General features: G+C 58.3%; 2 protein-coding genes across 6 annotated transcripts; one reads left to right on the top strand and one right to left on the bottom strand.

Annotated features, from left to right (window-relative positions):
- The first annotated feature begins 12 nt into the window (after positions 1-12).
- RIC8A (RIC8 guanine nucleotide exchange factor A) lies at positions 13-12,120 on the top strand. 4 transcript variants are annotated; one of them, XM_042021244.1, is made up of 11 exons: positions 13-107; positions 1,461-1,634; positions 3,873-3,920; positions 6,008-6,622; positions 6,963-7,057; positions 7,847-7,997; positions 8,603-8,698; positions 8,852-8,996; positions 9,357-9,501; positions 10,183-10,302; positions 11,054-12,120. In XM_042021244.1, the coding sequence occupies exons 2-11, from the start codon at positions 1,551-1,553 to the stop codon at positions 11,172-11,174; spliced, it is 1,620 nt and encodes a 539-aa protein (XP_041877178.1). In that variant the 5' UTR covers positions 13-107; positions 1,461-1,550; the 3' UTR covers positions 11,175-12,120. The 4 variants fall into 4 exon arrangements, with proteins under 4 accessions (XP_041877178.1, XP_041877180.1, XP_041877179.1 ...); XM_042021246.1 differs by lacking the exon at positions 13-107 and adding an exon at positions 902-1,005; XM_042021245.1 differs by lacking the exon at positions 13-107 and adding an exon at positions 1,167-1,377.
- Positions 12,121-13,385: 1,265 nt separating this feature from the next.
- SIRT3 (sirtuin 3) lies at positions 13,386-17,105 on the bottom strand. Of its 2 annotated transcripts, none has more exons than XM_042021242.1 (6): positions 16,756-17,100; positions 16,253-16,485; positions 16,035-16,135; positions 15,671-15,832; positions 15,126-15,335; positions 13,386-13,888 (listed from the first exon to the last, which is right to left on the bottom strand). In XM_042021242.1, the coding sequence occupies exons 1-6, from the start codon at positions 16,800-16,802 to the stop codon at positions 13,868-13,870; spliced, it is 774 nt and encodes a 257-aa protein (XP_041877176.1). In that variant the 5' UTR covers positions 16,803-17,100; the 3' UTR covers positions 13,386-13,867. The 2 variants fall into 2 exon arrangements, with proteins under 2 accessions (XP_041877176.1, XP_041877174.1); XM_042021240.1 differs by lacking the exon at positions 13,386-13,888 and adding an exon at positions 13,895-14,968 and having other exon boundaries at positions 16,756-17,105.
- Between the last annotated feature and the right edge of the window lie 658 nt (positions 17,106-17,763).

Below are 17,763 nucleotides of genomic sequence, written 5' to 3'. Positions count from 1 at the left end.
CCTCCTCCTCCTCCTCCTCCTTCCCCCCGGCACCGGGACCCTCGGGCCGCTCGCCCGGGCCGGGGCGGAAGGGCTGGAACTTGCCCCCGAGCGATCCCGGGCCGCAGGTACGGCCAGTGCCCTACCCGGGCTCAGGGGCGGGACACGGGGCTGCGGGGGCGAGTAGGGGCTTGGGGACCAAAAAATGGGGGGGTTGGGGACAAATGCAGGGCTTCGGCGACAAGAATAGGAGTCTGGGGACAAAAAGAAGTTTTGGGGAAATAATTTGGGGTCTTGGGACAAAAATAGAGGTTTGGGGGGGAAAGTAGGGGTTTAGGGACATAAATAGGGTTTTGGGGGCAAAAAGGGGGGTTCGGAATGCACCGAAATGGTGGGAGAAGGAGGTGGCAGCGTGAGGAGCCAGCAGGAGTATGGAAAAGGGGGATATGCCCAATGATCCATTGGCTCGTGCCATCCCCCCGAAAGCAGAGGTGGATCCCCTCCATGCCAGCCCCTAGGCATGGGGATGCTGTGTCCCTGTCCCCGGCCAGCCCAGCCTCCTGTCTCCGCAGGTTTCCGCCTTCCAAAATGCAGGATCTGCCTCCTTTGGTCCCCCCAAGAAGCCCCTCTGGGGCTGCGTGGGCAGGAGGGAACATTCCCAAATGTGTGTGATTCCCAAACCCCGGGGGCTCTGGGCCTGGGCTCCCGGTTTGCTGAGGTCGGTGTGGCCAGCTCAGCCTCATCCCCCTGGGAACACAGAAGCCGGACACATGTCCGAGCCCAAACCTGCTGGATTTCCCCCCGCTGGGAGTCACGTCCCCCCCGCACCGTGGGCTCGCGTGGCTCCGTGAGCCGCTAAACCGGTGCCGCGTCCAGAAGCACCGCGCGGTGCCGCGCATCTGCTGCTCGCTGGCAGTGTCGGCACGGACATCCTCGCCCGGGGGGCTTGTGGCTGCGCCTGCAGGCACCGGCCATAATCCAACCCGCCAGCAAGGCCCGCTCGGCTGCTCCCCGCCACCTGCGAAGGTAGCTCCGCCTGGAGCCGGAGGATGCTCTCCCGCCTGGCCGCTCCATCCCTTGTCGCTCCACGGGAATGTTTCTGGCTTTATTTATTATTTCCCCCCCCCTCCCCGCCCCGTGCGGCAGCAGAAATCAGGGCAGGCGGGGAGGAGGAGGAGGAGGAGGCAGGGAGCTATTTCGGGGAGCTGCTGTTATCTGCTCCGCGTTAATCCCCGGCTGGTGGGGGGAAGGTTTTCCCTGAGTGCTTTCCTGGGAGGGCGTATATGAAACATTGAAAAGCAGAGCGAGGAAGAAAAGGATTAGCCGGAGAGAGAGAGGAAGCTGGCTGCTGGCTTTGCTCGGGTTATCCATCCGCTCCACTTTTATGGATGCAGCAGCGTGAGCAATATCACTGGGGATTTTTTTTGTGCTGCGTTTTTTCCCTCCTTGCTCTCCCCACCCATTTCTCTCTTCCCTCTCAGAGATCGGTGTGCCGAGGTGCTTTTCCATCACCCTGGAAGTCCCCTCGCTCCCCTTCCTCCAGGCTGCGCCGTAGCTGAGCTGTTGGGATAATGGAGCTCCAGGCTGTGGTATCCACGCTGGAAAGCGGGGAGCAGGACACGGTTCTCAAGGTTCTCCAGGTCTACAACCAAGAGGTGAGTGAGCATCAACCCCTCCCTCAAATCAGGGACTCCTAAAAAAATTATTGTCCAGATCCCAAGTAAAACCTGGCCGGGAAATTAGAGTCAGCGTGAGGACCGAGTAGGAGGAGCTTTAATGTTAAGGCAGTTTTGGAGGTGCTGAGAGAGGCCAGGGGGGAGCTGCAGGTGAAACAATGTTGGGATTTGCAAGGCAAAGATGATTAGAGGTGACTGCTGGGATCTCGTACGGGCACGGCTCTGAAAGCAGGAAATAATGAATACGGAATATCAAACCCCAGTGATCTAGGAGCAGAGGTGGGAGCATTTCTACCCTTAAAGTGAGAAAAGATTATCCGTGGTGGTAAATCTCTGCTTGGAGAAAGGAGACTGAGGGGAGACCTCAGCTGTTTACAGCTTCCTCTGGAGGGGCAGCTCCAATCTCTGCTCTCTGTGGCCAGTGGCAGGACCCAAGGGAACAGCTGGAGAGGTTTAGGTTGGATATTAGGAGAAGGTTCTTTCTCCCAGAGGGTGGTCAGGCACTGAGCAGGCTCCCCAGGGAATGGTCATGGCCCCAAGGCTGCCTGGAGCTCCAGGAGCGTTTGGACAACAGGCACAGGGTGGAACTGTTGGGGTGTGTGTGCAGCGCAGGAGTTGGACTGGCTGATCCTTATGGATCCCTTCCCGCTCAGGATATTCTATGGCTCTGTGAAATCCTGCTTGACACCGACTCTGGTTGTCAGGGAAATTTCCTTCGGAGGTTTCCCCTGGGAGGGGCTGGCCCTGTGGATCACTCTGACTCACTCTGCACCAGGCTCTGGAGTAGGTGGAAGCCAGCAGGGAAAACCTGAGGAATATTTTGCAAGAGCGTGTGAGAGAGAGTGTGTGTGGAACTATTCCTGACAGTCGGATTTGGAATGGGGAGGTATTGGCCAAGAAGGAGCAGGTGCCTGTTAAGGACAGCACTGGGGATTAACAGCACCAGCAGCAGGTGCAGCACTGGAGTCCTCAGGAGGGTGCAGTGTCTGTGTGCCCCCCAAGCCACGATATCTCCTGTTGGATTCCCCCAGCTGGGTCCTTCCCGGGGTATCGGGCCTAGGGAACTGGAACCACAGGGTTTGCTGGCCCATCTGGAGGAAATGGAGCAGTCAAAGAGGATTATGAAACTGCAGATAAACCTGGCACGGCCTGGCATTGCTTCTGCTGCAAGACTGATGGGTCTGTATCCTTTTCCTGCGGATTTATTTTAATTCACTGTCGTGCACACAGGTTTTGGTTGCTGGGAATAAACTACAGCTAAAGCAAAACCCCAGGTGCGGCCAAAACACCCCCAAATGGGATTACAGCCTGCAGAGAGGATGCGCTGAGGGAAGAACAAGCAGCCTGCCTGTGGGTCACAGCGGTGCTGGGACCCAGCCTCCAGCTCCTGGCAACGTGGTCCAACAGCCTGTGGGTGGATCAGCTCCTGGAGCTCCCACACAGCCCCACGCCCGGGGCTGCTCCAAGCACTGTGTCCATCGCCGCTTCCAGACTGGACAGACCAGCCCCGTCCCCGGGCTCTCGGTGACTGCACACACAGGATCAGTGCTTCATGAGTTTGAAACGTTTTCGTTCTCCAAGCTAGCATCAAACTCTCTCTTGGTATGAGCAAGGATTGCCTCAGTCACTGGGAAGTGCTGCTTTTCCCCCGGCACCTGTGCTCTCCTGTGCTCTCCAGTTCTGTGGGAGCAGGTTTGTCCAGGAAGGAGACTGTCAGTGAAGAGCAACCAAAACAGCGAGAGAAGCCCGATGAATGGAGATCAGGAGTGTTTGTTAGGCAGGGGACAGGATGGAGTGTGGAGATCAAGTCCCTGGTGTTTAAAGAACGGCCTGGATAACCACGAGGATCCATTCCCATGTGCCAGAGAGACAGGACTTCCTTTGGTCAGGAAAAGGAATAGTAAATGTCAAGGGGAGACGTGTAGGCACAGCTCAGTGGTGTCGCTGAGCAGCAGAATTACCGGCTCTGACGGGATACTGGGATTGGGATGAATACCCACTGTGCTGCTGCAGTATTTAAACTAAACCCAGTGGCGTTCCACTGGTGCTGTGGATCCGGGGGTGATGCCCAGAATGGAAGCGGGGGGCTGTCAGGAGATGGTCTGTTTGCTGTTGCAGCGTGTTTCGGACCCGCTGCTTTCCAGCTGAATGTCCCTGCCCTGGTCCCATGGAGTTTTAACCTATTCCTTATTCTGATTGGTTTTGTTTTTCCCACAGAAATCTCAGTGCTTCACCTTCGAGGATGAGGAGCGGGAAGAGAGGAAGGTAGGCACACGCTGCTTGCTTTTCTCCTCTGGTCGGCGTGTAAATCTGCTGCTCCGTACTCATGTCCAGCTGGGCTTGGCAAGCAGCTCCCACAGGAGAGGAAATGAGAGTTTTCCATTAACTTGGTTAGGGAGTGGTGTGCCTGGAGTGCCTGGCTGTGTTTTTTGCATCAGGAGTTGGCGGTTTGGATAAAGGGCAGCATCCGTCCGGCATTAGCAGTGGTTCCATGACCCACATAGTGCCAGCCACGGCTGTGATCCCTGGGGCCTCCGGGCAGGGATCACAGCTGTGCTGGCTCCGGGGGAGGGCCAGGGGCTCTGCTGGCAGCCAGCAGCGGGATTTGCCCAAAGCTGTGTGTCAGCAGATCCTTTAAGCTGGTGTAACCTGGCACTTGGAGGGAAGGAGCACTCTGCCTGCTCATTCCTGCTCCTGCAGCTCTTCGTGCCAGGGCAGGCCTCGGCCTGGCTGTTCTGCCGCAAGGATGACTGTTTTCTTTGGATTGTTTTCCAGCTGGCTCAGTTCTGTGGTCAGTTCACTGGTGGATGGTGCCAATGCCTGTGTTAGCACAGCAAGTACAGGCCAGCTGACCCGGGTGGAGAGTGGGGCCTCCTTTGGCTGTGCCAGGGCCAGCTGCGGCCCCATGGAGTGTTCCAGGCGCAGCCTGAAATGTGGGACTGGATCTGATGAGATCCGAGCTCTTTGCCTTGCACTGACCCGCTGCTTGAGCTGGGACAGTCACACAGAGCATGGCTCTGGGCACAGGGTCCCACTTTTGGGGTGTATGCCCCAAATACGAGTTGAGCATCACCACCAGCTCCTGGTGCTCGGGTGTTCAGATGGTTCAGCTTCAGGCACACACCCCGAGATCTCTTTCTCCTGAGCCAGCCCGAGGCTTTGGTTGCTGGGGCTGAACCTGAAGCTCTGTCTCTGTGTGAGGAAGGAGAAGAGAGCAGCTGTACTTCCTCATTTCCCCAGGATGTGAGTGTGGGGCGCATCACGAGCCTCGCATTAGGGACGGAAGTTCAGTTTTTCTTCATTCCTTCCCACAGCAGTTTCATTCCACCAGGGGAGAGTCAGGTTGGACATCAGGAGGAATTTCTTCATGGGAAGGGCGGTCAGGCATTGGAAGGGGCTGCCCAGGGAGGTGGTGTGGTCAGTGTCTATCTCTGGAGGTATTCAAGGAACGCCTGGATGTGGCCTGGTGTGGTGGTGAAGGTGCTGATTGGTCACAGGTTGGACTTGATGGTCTTGGAGGTCTTTTCCAACCTGGATGATTATGAATAATGACTAATGATTATGATTAATGATTTCAGCCTTAATGATTCTCTGATTATTTCGAAGTGTAACCAATGGGGCTGTGTTAGGCTAGTTACAAACCTCATTTTTGGGTTCTTTCACTCTTGTAACGTCACAGGAAGACCCGTGCTCTGAGCTGTGTTGTGTTTGAGGTCCGGTGGGCTCCTGCAGCGGTGTGTGTGGGTTACTGCTGTGACGTCAAGTGTTGCCACACGTGGTTCAGCCTGAGCTGCCCATGTCTGTGAGGCCTTACCTGTGCTCTCGTGCTGCTCCGTGACTCACTGTTCCCCATGAGCTTTGCAGCTCCCGTGAATTGTGTTAGTGGGGCGCTGCCAGTCTGTACCCATGGAGGATCTGGGCCAGTAGGGCTCCAGACAGCACTGAAATTGAGGAGATGCTGCTTATTTGAATCTCCTGAGGTCCCTTCACCTCTTTTCCCAAGGCACCACGTGCTCTCTTCACCTCCCTTGGGTCCTGTGTCCCTCCCTTGTGCAGGGGGGCAGGTCGGCCCTGCCAGCCTGAACCATCCTCACCAGGGCAGAGCCACCACAGGGACCTGTTTGTGCTCTCCCTCTACACCCAATATCCTCTGCAAGACATTTTTTTCCTGATTGTTCTTGCCCAAACTGGTCAGGATCAATGCCAGATCCAGGCACTTCCCGAGTGCTGCCGAGTGCACACCTGAGTGGGCCCAGGTGACACTGCTGTTGTCCAGGGCAGAGCACGCCAGGGCCGGAGGGAGCACTGGGAACCATCAGTATCCAAGACATTGCTTGTTTCCAACTGCACAGAAAATGGCCCAGCTGCTGATCAGGTTCCTGGAGAGGGAGCTGCAGCCGTCCTGCCAGGTCACCTGCCTGGAGAGCATCCGCATCCTGTCCCGGGACAAGCACTGCCTCGACCCTTTCACCACCAAGGAAGGCCTGAAGACCCTCTCCAGGCACGCCGGCATCGATTACTCGGAGGAGCTCATCCGGGAGGTCCCAGACTTGGATGTAATCCTGGAATCCCTGAAATGCCTGTGCAACATTGTGTTCAGCAGCGCCATGGCGCAGGAGCTGACGGCAGAGGGGCGGCTGGTGGTGGGGCTGGCCCGGCGCATCAAGCTCTACAACGAGTGCAGTCTTCCTCACGACATCAAGTTCTTCGACCTGCGCCTGCTGTTCCTGCTGACGGCCCTCAGGGTGGACGTCCGGCAGCAGCTCGCCCAGGAGCTCCGAGGCATCAGCCTCATGACAGACACCCTGGAGCTCACCCTCGGCGTCAAGTGGTTGGACCCCTACGAAGTTGCCACCGAGGAGGGACTTCTCCCGCCTTTGCCGCGGCAGGAGACGGAGCGAGCCATGGAGATCCTCAAAGTGCTCTTCAACATCACCTTTGATTCCAGCAAGAGGGAGGTGGACGAGGTGAGCTCCTTGGGCCCAGGGCATTCACGTGTCTCCGGGCTCTGGCTTTGCAGGTTTTCTCCTCCCTTGCGTTTCCTCGTGTCCCAGGCTGGTCCTTGTGCACCCGCAGGGCAGTGAGGGCCTCGGGTGTCCTTGGGGCACTGCCTCTGTCCAGTGCAGTATCACCCCTGACTTTACCTGTGCTTTTAGAGCATTCCCAAAGGGAGAATTGAGAGTCTGCTTCCCTTGGAGCGCCCTGCAGTCCATGGTCAGGCTGCTGGGGGGGGATAGGCTGCAGGCTCTGGGGTGTGTGGGATCCCCTTTGCTGATGGAGCTGTTCCTTTCTCCATGCTGGGGCCAGGAAGATGCTGCTTTGTACCGGCACTTGGGTGCCCTCCTGCGCCACTGCCTCATGATCTCCGCTGACGGCGAGGACCGCACCGAGGAGTTCCACAGGTCTGTGTTGGGAAGAGCTTCACCTGCAGCTTCACCAGCTCCCCCAGGCACATCCTGCCTGACCTTGGGCGTTTGGGAGGGACCCTGCTGACCAGCAGCTCTTGGGGTTGGCCTGGGGATCCCTCACGCTCCCGGAACTCAGAAACAGCTTTTCCTGCCCTGGGAATGCCATGTGGGAATACCACGGCCTCCTGGCCCCTGAGATCTTGTTCCATGTCCTGTGTCAGGCTGTCCCAGCGGTGACATCCACCTCAGTGGGCAACTGGCCAGAGAAGACGTGCGCTGCTTTAATTAAAAAGTCCACGAGGTGGCCTTAATTAGCCTTAAGCCATGCTGAGAAGTTGGCTGTCATGTTGCCGGGCGTTATTGGTGCAGGGGTTTCGGCTCGGAGCAGGCGGCACTGCCTTGTCCCCAAGAACACATAGTCAGGGGGATCCCAAGCAGTGCTGGCGTGGAACGTCAGGATGAGGAGTGAAGCAGGAGACTCCACAGACAGACCTTGGACCACCCAGATTGGTCCTGCTTGGCTCTGTGTCTAGATCCATGGGTTCTCAGTTGTCACTGAAGTCTCTTGGACTCTCAGCATATAGTTCAGCTGCCCAGAAAGTGTTTCAAGTTATTCCCTTTCAGCGGTGTGAGGAGCTTGAGATGCTCCAGGAGAACTCGGATCGCAGGGTCCTCACACTCCCACAAGTTAATGACGGGCCTTCGTTTCTGCAGAGCTGGAGAACTTCTGGGAGCAAAACCCCGTCACTGTGTGTTCACTTCTCTTCTCTTCCACACGTGCAGCCACACGGTCAACCTGCTGGGCAACCTGCCCCTGAAGTGTCTGGATGTGCTGCTGACTCCCAAAGTGCAGCCGGGCTCGCTGGAGTGCATGGGCGTCAACATGGATGCGGTCAGCATCCTCCTGGACTTCCTGGAGCGGCGCCTGGACAGGGTGAGTGCTGGGGCCGCTGCTTCCCCCAGGTCCAGGGCACCTTTCCCTCAGCCTGGAAGAGCCTGGTGGGAGCACCACGCTTGGTTTGCAGTTAGTCCTTTGTAGGGGGGACAGCCTTTGGCAGAGCTGTGGTTGGTGGGACTAAACCAGCATCTCTGGACTGGGAAGGCGACTGCCATTGCTTTGAGGGCTGCAGGCAGTGAGATCAGTGGAACAGGGGATGATTAGCTGATAATTAACTGGGTGATTGAAAAATCAGCCCTGTTTCACTCAGCAGTGATCCAGTGGGCAGCTCTGGAAGCCTGAGTTGGTGTTACTTTCAAACTTGAGTACAGTTTTCAGCCTCTGGAGTTGTTCCAAAGGGCCTCCAAATTCTACCATTGCACTTCTCTGCCCTGGATGCCCGGCCCAAGTATTTCTGGCACTGCCTGTGCCACAGCGAGTGGTGTGGGGAGGGAGGAGGCACTGAATGCCTGTGTCAGAGGTCGGGAAGCTCCGTGTCCATCCATCTCCCTGATGGTCTGTGCTTGTGTTCTCCAGCATGAGCCACACAAGCTGAGCTCAGCATGACTGACGTGCTGCTCCTTCTGGGGGTGTTTCTGCAGGGCCACAAGCTGAAGGAGAACCTGACCCCTGTGCTGAACCTGCTGACGGAGAGCGCCCGAGTCCACCGGCAGACCAGGAAGTTCCTGAAGGCCAGGGTAGGCTGTGCTCAGCCCCACGTTCCGGGGTGCTGCCCTGAGGGGAGCGCAGACGAGCAGAGCCCTGCCTATGGCCACGCTCTGGGTCCTGCCGGGGGTGGCTGAGGCCTGTGGCACCCGCAGCGACCCATCACCCTCGCTGTGGCCCTGCAGGTGCTGCCGCCGCTGCGGGACGTGCGGAACCGGCCGGAGGTGGGGAATTCCCTGCGGAACAAGCTGGTGAGGCTCATGACCCACATCGACACCGACGTCAAGCACTGCGCCGCCGAGTTCCTCTTCGTGCTCTGCAAGGAGAGCGGTGAGTCCTGTGGGGCTTCCGCAGGGAGACCCTGGGACGGGGACCCTCTGCAGGGCTTCTGCCTTCCCTTTGGGACAGCCCTGCCGAGTGGGGGAAAAGGGGAGCGCTCCAGGAGCTCTGTGGGAAGGAGGTGGTGCCTCGCAGGCCAGCGGCGAGGGACAGGCTGTGCTGGAGGACAGCCCAGCCCCCTGCACGCAGCCTGGCCCCCGTTCAGCCCCCACACATGGGCCTTGCTCTCTGTCAGCATCTCCGTGTCTCCGTGGCCTGGAGGCACGGCACAACCGCGCTGCTGGGGCTGGCGGGAACACGGGGCTGGCGGCGGGGGGAGCCCAGCGTGGCGTCTGTCCCTTCTCCCGGCAGTGTCCCGCTTTGTGAAGTACACGGGCTACGGCAACGCCGCGGGGCTGCTGGCGGCACGGGGCCTCATGGCTGGCGGCCGGGAAGAGGGGGAGTACTCGGAGGATGAAGACACGGACACGGAGGAGTACAAAGAGGCAAAGCCCAAGTAAAGAGATCTGCTCCCCCTCTAGAGCTCCCCTCCTCCCTCACCTTCCTCCCACTCCTGCTTTATCCTTCTTGGTGCACCTGCTGCCATCTCCTTGTTCTGCTCTTCCACGTGCAGCAGGGGTGGAAGTGCCCGTTACTCCTATCCCTCTCCAGAGCTCAATGTTGCTACACCCAGCTAGTTTTTGGTTCCTCTTTTTCCCTTCCCTCTCTTTCTTTTCCCCTTCCCTCTCTTTTTCTTTCTCTTTGCCTCTCCTTTCCTGCACAATGGGTGGTGTCTCGAGGGTGGGGGTCCAGGCCCGTGCCCACCCGTGTGTCCCACACTCACCGGCTTCCTGTTCAGTGTCCCTGCAGGTTGGGTTCGTTGGGATTTTCTCCATTAGCTTTTGTCTCCTGCCTTGAGGAGAGGGAGGAAATGTCACCTGCCCTCGTGTACCTCATTTCCAGTGGCACCGTGGCATTGGCAGGAGGGAGTGTTGGAGAAAAGGGAGGTGTTTATAAGGATGTAGGTCAGAAGCCCTCGGAGCACTGTGATGGCACTTGGGGCTCAGGAGACAAACAGTGGTGACAGCCAGTCCTGTCGTGCCATTCCTCTGCTCCATGAGGCTCAGAAGGGTTCCAAACAGCCCTTTGTAACCTGCTGTCCCCCTCCTGAGCCCTGGCCTCCCTGCTCTCTGTGCAGCATCAACCCCGTGACGGGACGTGTGGAGGAGAAGCTGCCCAACCCCATGGAAGGGATGACGGAGGAGCAGAAGGAGCACGAAGCCATGAAATTGGTCAACATGTTTGACAAGTTGTCCAGGTACTGGGACATGGTGTGTGTCCGGGGGTGCATCTGTCACAAACCTTCCTTTGGCTGTGTTCCCAAGGCCTGAAGGGATCTAGGAGAGGGAGTGGTAGGGGATGTGTGGGGAAACTTCCCTCAGCATGGCCCCATGACGTGCCGGGGAAGCGCTGCCAGCCCCTCCAGCTTTGGCAGGATGGGACACTGTGGAACTCCTCGCTGTGCCTGCACTGTTCCCAGCACCTGCTGCTCGCCAGCTTTGTCCAGGTGCTTGGGAAGGACAGCAGCCTCTGTCGTGGCAGTGCTGCTCAGGGGGAAGCAGCATTTTGGGGACAGATGGGGGGGACAGATGGCAGCCAGCGCCACTAGCCACTTTCCCTGTTGGAGTGCTTTCTCCAGTTGTCTCTGACCCAGAGGAGCCCAGCTGAGTTCAGGCTTCCGAGAGTAGGAGGGAAGTAACCCCAGGATGTGTCGGAGGGAGAGCAGCACGGACCCTGATGCTGGTTTCCCTCTGGGAATCCTGAACCACACAGAACAGGACTCTAGAAGGGAGCCTATTCCAGGGAATAGGATTGTGCTTCCAGGCCATTGCTTTGCCATGCGGCAAGTTTTAGGGCTGGGACTGTCCCCACTTCTCACACAGGATCTTTAGTGGTGCCGGGGGTGTTTCAGGCCATTTCCACAAGCCCCACATTCCTGCTGTATTCCTAGTGTGTTCCCGTGCTCCGCTGCAGCTCTGCCTGACCTTCCCCCTCTCCCCTGGCTGCAGGGAGAAGGTGATCCAGCCCATGGGCATCACCCCGAGCGGCAACCTGGCGCCCATGGAGAACGCCATCCGCAACATCGCCGACGAGCGCTCGTCCTCCGACTCGGACCTGGGGCTGGACTGACCCGGCCCCAGCCACGGAGAGCCAGGCTCCAGCCGCTCTCCCTCGGAACTGGTGCTGCACCCAGGGGCTGGCACTGCGCCAGGACTCTCCCTGTGGGATCTAGATCCAGCCTGGACCCCTCACAGCCCACCACATGGAACACCCGCCTCCTTCCCAGCTCCATAGCCACCTCTCCTTCCAGAGGTCTCCGTGACCTGGCTCCGCCTCGGTCTCTCCTGTCAGCAGCCTTGAGGATTTCACACTCCAAATTGCTTCCAGGACTCTCCAGCAGGATTTTTGGTTTTTAAGTATGTGCTGTTTGGGAAGAAGGGTCAGGGGGAGGCTCTTCCTGCCACTCCACCACGGTTCAGTGATGCACGGAGCCTCCGGTGTGCACGCGGCTGTGTGTGCGCCCGGCCCCGCAGTGGGGCTGCTCCCCAGGAATGCCGTGGGAAGGGGGGCTGCCAGAGAGGGGTGTGGGCCTCCAGCGGGAGTGGCATCCGCAGGGTGTGGTGCAGGTGGCCGTGTCCATGTCCGTGCACACCCGGAGCGTGTGGGTGAGCAGAGCAGAGCCCGGCCAGGTCCTGGAAGCTTCCAGCATTCCACTGGCCGCAGGAGAGAGCGCGCGGGCGGCTGCTGGGAACGCTCCGATGTCCCTTCCCTGGCACTGGGCGCTGTCCCTGTCACCACCCAGCTGGGTTTGGGCGTTCGCCTCTCCCCACCTCCCGCTTTCCAGACGAAAGGCCAATACCTGTGCTCTGCCCTTGGCTCCTCCTCGCTGTCCCCAGGTCACTGTGTCCCCCAGGGGCTGCTGTCGGGCCTGGTGTAGACTCGTCTTTATTTTTATTCCTGTTTTCTTTGGAAAGAAAATCTTCCCGTTGGTCTCATGTGCCCGAGTTCCCAAACCTCCCGTCACGAGTAGGAATGCACAAGTGACGCTAGAATAAAGCCAGCCTGACACGTGGGAGCATGGCCGTGATTCCTCCGAGCAGGGAAATCCCCCTGGCTGTCCCCATGGCAGAGGATCCTGCAGAGGTGTTCCTGCCCTTAGGTGTCCTTAGGAGCAGGGGTGTTCCTGGACGTGGTCCTGGAGGTGAAGAGCTGGAGGGGTGCTTTGCTTGGCTTTCCCGTTTCCACTGCTGAGGCCCCTCAAGGCAAGGAGGATATTGAGGGGCTGGAGCATGTCCAGGGAAGGGAATGGAGCTGGGGAAGGGTCTGGAGCACAAGGAGCTGAGGAGGCTCAGCCTGGAGAAAAGGAGGCTCTGGGGAGATCCCTGACAGGAGGGGGCAGCTCCCGGGGAACAGGGACAGGAGAGGAGGAAATGGCCTCAAGCTGTGCCAGGGCAGGTTCAGGTTGGACACCAAGGAGGAATTTCCACATGGAAAGGGCTGTCAGCCATTGGAAGGGGCTGCCCAGGGAGGTTTGGAGTCCCCTCCCTGGAGGTGTCCAGGGAAGGCCTGAAGGCAGCACTCAGTGCTCTGGGCTGGGGACAAGGTGGGGACCGGGCACAGGGTGGACTCGATGATTTTGGAGGTCTTTTCTAAGCTGGATGATTCTGTGGTTCCATTTAGTTCCTGACTGACCCCCAAGTGCCATTCCAGGCTGCTGGGCTGGGGACAGCCCTGCTCTGTCACAGTGTGAGCTTTTAGGCCAATCGCATCTTTCTCTTTTTAACTAGCAAACCCCCCCCCCAGCCTGCTCCCAGCCCTTCTGTGTGCAGACACAGACCCCTGATCCCTTCCCAGCTGCTGAAGCTTTCCCAAGCTTTCTGTGCAAAAGGAAAAGGGGGGTTTGGTGCTTTTAATGCAATTGCTTCTGATATTGCTGTTTGAATTTTCCAGAGAGCTTAAATCCCTAAGAACAGCTGCCAGGCCTGGCCTGGAATGCCCTGGAGCAGGGGCTGAGCTTGGCACTGGGCGTTTTGGGGGGAGGTGTTCATAGAATCAGGGAACTCTGTTTTGGGGGGAAGCAGGGGATGGTTAAAAACGAAGTCCCCACCATTTCCAGTGTGGATCCATAAGGCTCTGTGTTGTGTTCTGTCAGGTTTGGGACAGAGCAGGACATGGCTGCAGTGCTGTGACGCTGCCACCCCCCAGGATGGCATCTACAGCAGGGAAAGGCACTTGTGTGAGGGGGAAAAAGGGAAAAAAGGTACTGAAAAGCAGGTGAAAGAAGCAGTGGTGGGAACAGAAGGTGTGACTTTACAGAAAACCCCTCAGGTGACATCCAGAAACGAATTATCTGTCTTTATTATTAAATAATTAACACTCCAGTGATTCAGAAACTCCCCAGCAGCTTGAGCTGGAATGGGAATGGGGGGCAGCCCCCCCGCCCCTGGCTTGTCCCCTGATTAGCAGAGATTTCATGGAAGACTAAACACAGCCTGCAGCAGCTGAGGATCGTGGCCAAGGGAACAGTGGCTGGGGAGGAGCTGTGACAGGAACTGGATGCTCAGCCCGGTGGGAGCTGGAAAACACTCTCCAGTCTGTCCTGGCCTGACCCTCATGGCATTCCAGCTCCTGCTCCGTGGAACCAGTGTCTGTGAGGGGCTCTGGGATGGATGGCTCGGAAGGAGGGAGATCCAAACAGCAGCTGCAGACACAGAGCTCATTGGATGTGCTGGCACGAGCCCCCGGGCCCTCGGACACTTGCTGGTGACACTCATGGCTGGACGTCCTCCAGTGACGTGCTGAGGGGTGACAGGAGCACCTTCCTACTTGTCCTTGGCATCCAGCTGGAAACAGAAACCACAGCGCTGGCCAGGGAGCATCAAACGTTCCAGCCCCAGCACCATCCCCACAGTCACAGAATCCCAGAATCCCAGAGTGGTTTGGCTTGGAAGGGACCTTAAAGCTCATCCAGTCCCACCCCTGGCCACGGACAGGGACACTTTTCCACTAGTCCAGGCTGCTCCACGCAACTGGTTTTCCTCTGTCACTGTTGCAGCAGCATTATCCCTCAGGGATTCAGAGCAGCACAAGCATCATGCCAAGGGCTGGCTGGTCCCCAAAATGTTGGTACCGAAGAATCAAAAACCTGGCCAAAAGGCTAAGAATTCCTACTCATTCCTGCTGCGTTATCTGAGGGAAGTAAGAACAACCTGGATGTTGCAATTGGAATGCTGAAGCCAGACTTTGTGGAGTCACGTTTGGACAATGTATGCCTAAAAAATAACAGCTCTGTTTGATGTCAAATGTGGAAAAAACCTCCCAGTGGTCTACAGGAATGTAGTAATTAACATCTGCACTGAGCTCTGAGTAATTAAGAGCTTGTTCCCCTGCAATTTCTCACTCCTGAAGATCCCAGAAGGTGACAGGTGTGAGAATGGTGGGGGAAAAAAGTCTGTTTAAAGATTTTCATCACTGCCAAGTGGAGCAGGAGCAGGAACCCCACTCCCTGTCCGGCCGTGGCAGCACAGGCTGGGTCTCAGCACACCTGGAGCCTCCCTTCCCTCTCTCCTACTGCGTATTGCTCCAGAGGAACCTCTGGAAGTGGCAGCACAGCCATGAAGGGGCTGCATGGAGCAAGGGCTTCCAGCCCCTCACATCCCGGTTTTGTGTTGCGGCACTGCTGGCCGGGGGCATTTCCTGGCTGGTTACTCCCAGCCCCTGGAATCGGCACCTCCAGCTGCAGCTACGGGGCTAGTCTGGGAACAAATCACACAGCAGGTGATGTAGCGGGAAGCTTTTCAGTCCCTGAGGGGGTCACTGCTTCCAGCCCAAATCCTGCCCTTTTCCATGCTCCTAGCTCATCCGGGACTGGCAGATCCACGTCTTCCCATCTACCACACACAGCGCTCTGCCCTGGCACCCAGCTGTGAAAACAGCACTCAGCTTTGGGTCAGTTTGGGGTTTTTTTGCACTCTTCTGTGCGGTGTGACCCCAGCAAGCACAAGCCCACTCCCCTGGATAACTGCAGCACAGGGAACGCAGGGGCTGAGGGAGGAGCTGGGGCTCCGAGCCTCTTCCCACCTTCTCCTTCTCCTTCTGGGTCAGCGTTTGCATCTCGTCGCTCCAGCCCAGCAGCTCCACCAGCTTCTCGACGCCGCCCACCACATCCCCGAGCTGGGCCACGTCGTTGTGGCGCTGCTGCCACGCAAAGGGGCCCACGAGCTCCCGGTTGATGAGGACCCGGGGCACGGAGCTGCGCACGGCTCCGGCCAGGCTGGCAAAGGGCTCTACCTGAGGGGGGAACCGAGGGGGCACGGGGACGGTCACCCTGCCAGGGGCACCAGTTCCCAGCACACTGGGCTTGCAACCGCTCAGCCACCCCGGCTCTGAACGGGTCACAGCGTCACCAGGTACCTGGTGGCCTTCCCTCAGGTAGCCCCACAGCTCTCCAGGTGCCCAGAAGGTCTCTTGGAGCTCCTCCGCCCTATTTCTTACCCTCCACCTCAAATTCCACCTCCCTAACCCATTTTCTCGCCTTCTCCTCTAAGCCCTCTCTCCCCTCCGGAGTCCCTTCAGGCCCTGTTGTCTGTGTGCCTTTTCCCCAGGGGTTTCCCCCATTCCCAGACCTCCAGGGATGTCCCGATGACAAAGAGCAGGTCTGCCATGGGGAAGTCTGTGAGGTGCAGGAGGAAGCGCTGCGGGAGCTGCTCGCCGAAGAACACGATGTCAGGCTTGACGATTCCAGTGCAGACAGGGCAGCGAGGGATCCTGTCCCCCATGACATCTCCCTGAAGGGAGACGCCCCAAAACTGCCCGTCACAGGGGTTCAGAACCACCACGTGTCCTCAGAGACACGCCCAACCCCAAACCTGGTCCCCTCCTTAAACCTCTTGCCCCCGAGGGGAAAAAAACAGGTTGGGACCTGTCATTATGATAATAATTAATGCCTCCTTGCGTTAATTGTGTTGATGCCCAGCTGGGCCCACTCACCCTGAAGTCCTCTCCGGGGAAGTTCCTCTGACACACCGTACAGGTGGCAGTGGCAAAGGTGCCGTGGGCTTCCACCAGCCTGTCGGGAGGGATCCCAGCCGCTGGAATACAGCGTGGGGGAGAGGACTGAGCCAGAGCCTCCCTGTGCACGTCTCCTCGCTCCTGCCTCTCCCCTCAGCTCCTGGTGCTGCAGCTGGGGATGGGAGGAGGGAGCTCACCTCTCTCCAACCCGTCGATGTTCTGCGTGTAGAGGCGCAGGAGCAGCCCCTTGTCGTGCAGCAGCCGGAGGAAATAGTGGGCGGAATTGGGGCGGTAGTTGCCAGGATAGAGCTCCTTGGCCAGGGTGAAGAAGGGCTTGGGGTTGACGAAGAAATAGCCCAGCTCAAAGATGGCCTCGGGGTAGGGGATGTTGTACTGCTCCAGGTTGCTGTACAGGCCGCTCCCGGGGGACCTGCGGGGACAGGGGGCACCTGAGAGGGGCTGCCGTGGGACCTGGGCTGGAGACAGAATCCCAGGATCCCTGAGGTTGGAAAGACCTCCAGGTCCATCAACCTGTCCAACCTTGTCAACAAGAGCACCGAGTGCCACATCCGGTCGTTCCTCGGACACCTCCAGGGATGGGGGCTCCACCAGCTCCCCGGGCAGCCCCTTCCAATGTTTACTCACCCCTTCCATGGACAAGACCTCAGCCCTCCAAGGATGCAGAGGATGGAGGCATCACCTGAAGTCCGGGATGCCGCTGGGCGTGCTGATCCCGGCGCCGGCCATCACCACCACGCGCCGACATTCCTTCTTCCGGAGCAGCTCGGCCACGTCCTTCAAGGTGAGCTTCTGCTTCCCCTCGTCACCTCCCCACGTGCCCCAAATGGCTCTGGCAGCCGCACTCAGACAGAAGGGCCTGGAGCCCTGGGTCCTGCTCGGCACAGGGGGAAGCACAGCACTGAGACAACTGACAGTGACTTCGGCTCGGGGGGAGAAAACCACCCAAAAATTCCACAGGGAGCTCTTCCCTGGGCAGGATTGTGCTAGGGCTTCACTAGGAGGGAGCCTGGCCGTTATCCGACCCAAACCCTGGAGCAGACACGTCCCTCTGCGCCTCCTTCCATGGATCTAAAATACCAAATCACCGGCGTTCCTGTGAGAGGGGATTTTTGGACAGGGATGGACACGAGGCTGGACCCACTGGGAATCACCAGTCTCAGTGTTGGTTTACACTCCTCTGGGATCCAGGAGACTCTTCTGTGTCCTGAGTTCAACAAGTTTCTCTCAGGGTGGTGTGTGACCCTGCCCAGGTGAGCACAGACACTGTCGTTCCCCTGTTCCCCCTCGGGCTGTGTGTGTTCTTGTGCCAAGGAATCGCAGCCCGTGCCCAGCTGGGCTGGGAACAGCCATTATCATCTGGGAACAGTCATTAGCAGTTCAGGAACACTCATTATCAGCAGGGAACAGCTTCTTCTCCCAGAAAATTAGTGCTGCTGGAGCAAGGCATTGTGCACAGTCCAGAGCAGGCGTGGGGAGAGCCGGCAGAGCTGCTGGGGCTTGGCAAGCCCGAGGAGCAAGGACAGAGCTGGAAGTGTCTCCAGGCCTCAGAGTGGTCAGCTCTGCCTTCCCAGGGATGTGTGACATTGCCTTCCCAGGGATGTGACATTGCTTTCCCTGGGATGTGTGACACTGCCTTCCCTGGGATGTGTGACACTGCTTTCCCTGGGATGTCTGACACTGCTTTCCC

Source organism: Corvus kubaryi, unplaced genomic scaffold, assembly GCF_017639235.1.
Source record: "Corvus kubaryi isolate FWS band 111438036 unplaced genomic scaffold, C.kubaryi_AGA036_p1.0 37130, whole genome shotgun sequence".
Classification (NCBI taxonomy): Eukaryota; Metazoa; Chordata; class Aves; order Passeriformes; family Corvidae; genus Corvus; species Corvus kubaryi.
Note: the sequence above shows the minus strand (reverse complement) of the source record. Positions and strands in the feature narration are given on the sequence as shown.

Coding starts and splice junctions, on each gene's coding strand:
- RIC8A (XM_042021244.1), top strand. CDS start 1,551: ATGGAGCTCCAGGCTGTGGTATCCACGCTGGAAAGCGGGGAGCAGGAC. Junction 6,623..6,962: donor GCAAGAGGGAGGTGGACGAG/GTGAGCTCCTTG, acceptor TGCTGGGGCCAG/GAAGATGCTGCTTTGTACCG. Junction 8,997..9,356: donor CGTGCTCTGCAAGGAGAGCG/GTGAGTCCTGTG, acceptor TTCTCCCGGCAG/TGTCCCGCTTTGTGAAGTAC.
- SIRT3 (XM_042021240.1), bottom strand. CDS start 16,802: ATGGCCGGCGCCGGGATCAGCACGCCCAGCGGCATCCCGGACTTCAG. Junction 16,486..16,755: donor AGCGGCATCCCGGACTTCAG/GTGATGCCTCCA, acceptor CTGTCCCCGCAG/GTCCCCCGGGAGCGGCCTGT. Junction 15,336..15,670: donor TCATCGGGACATCCCTGGAG/GTCTGGGAATGG, acceptor TTCCCCCCTCAG/GTAGAGCCCTTTGCCAGCCT.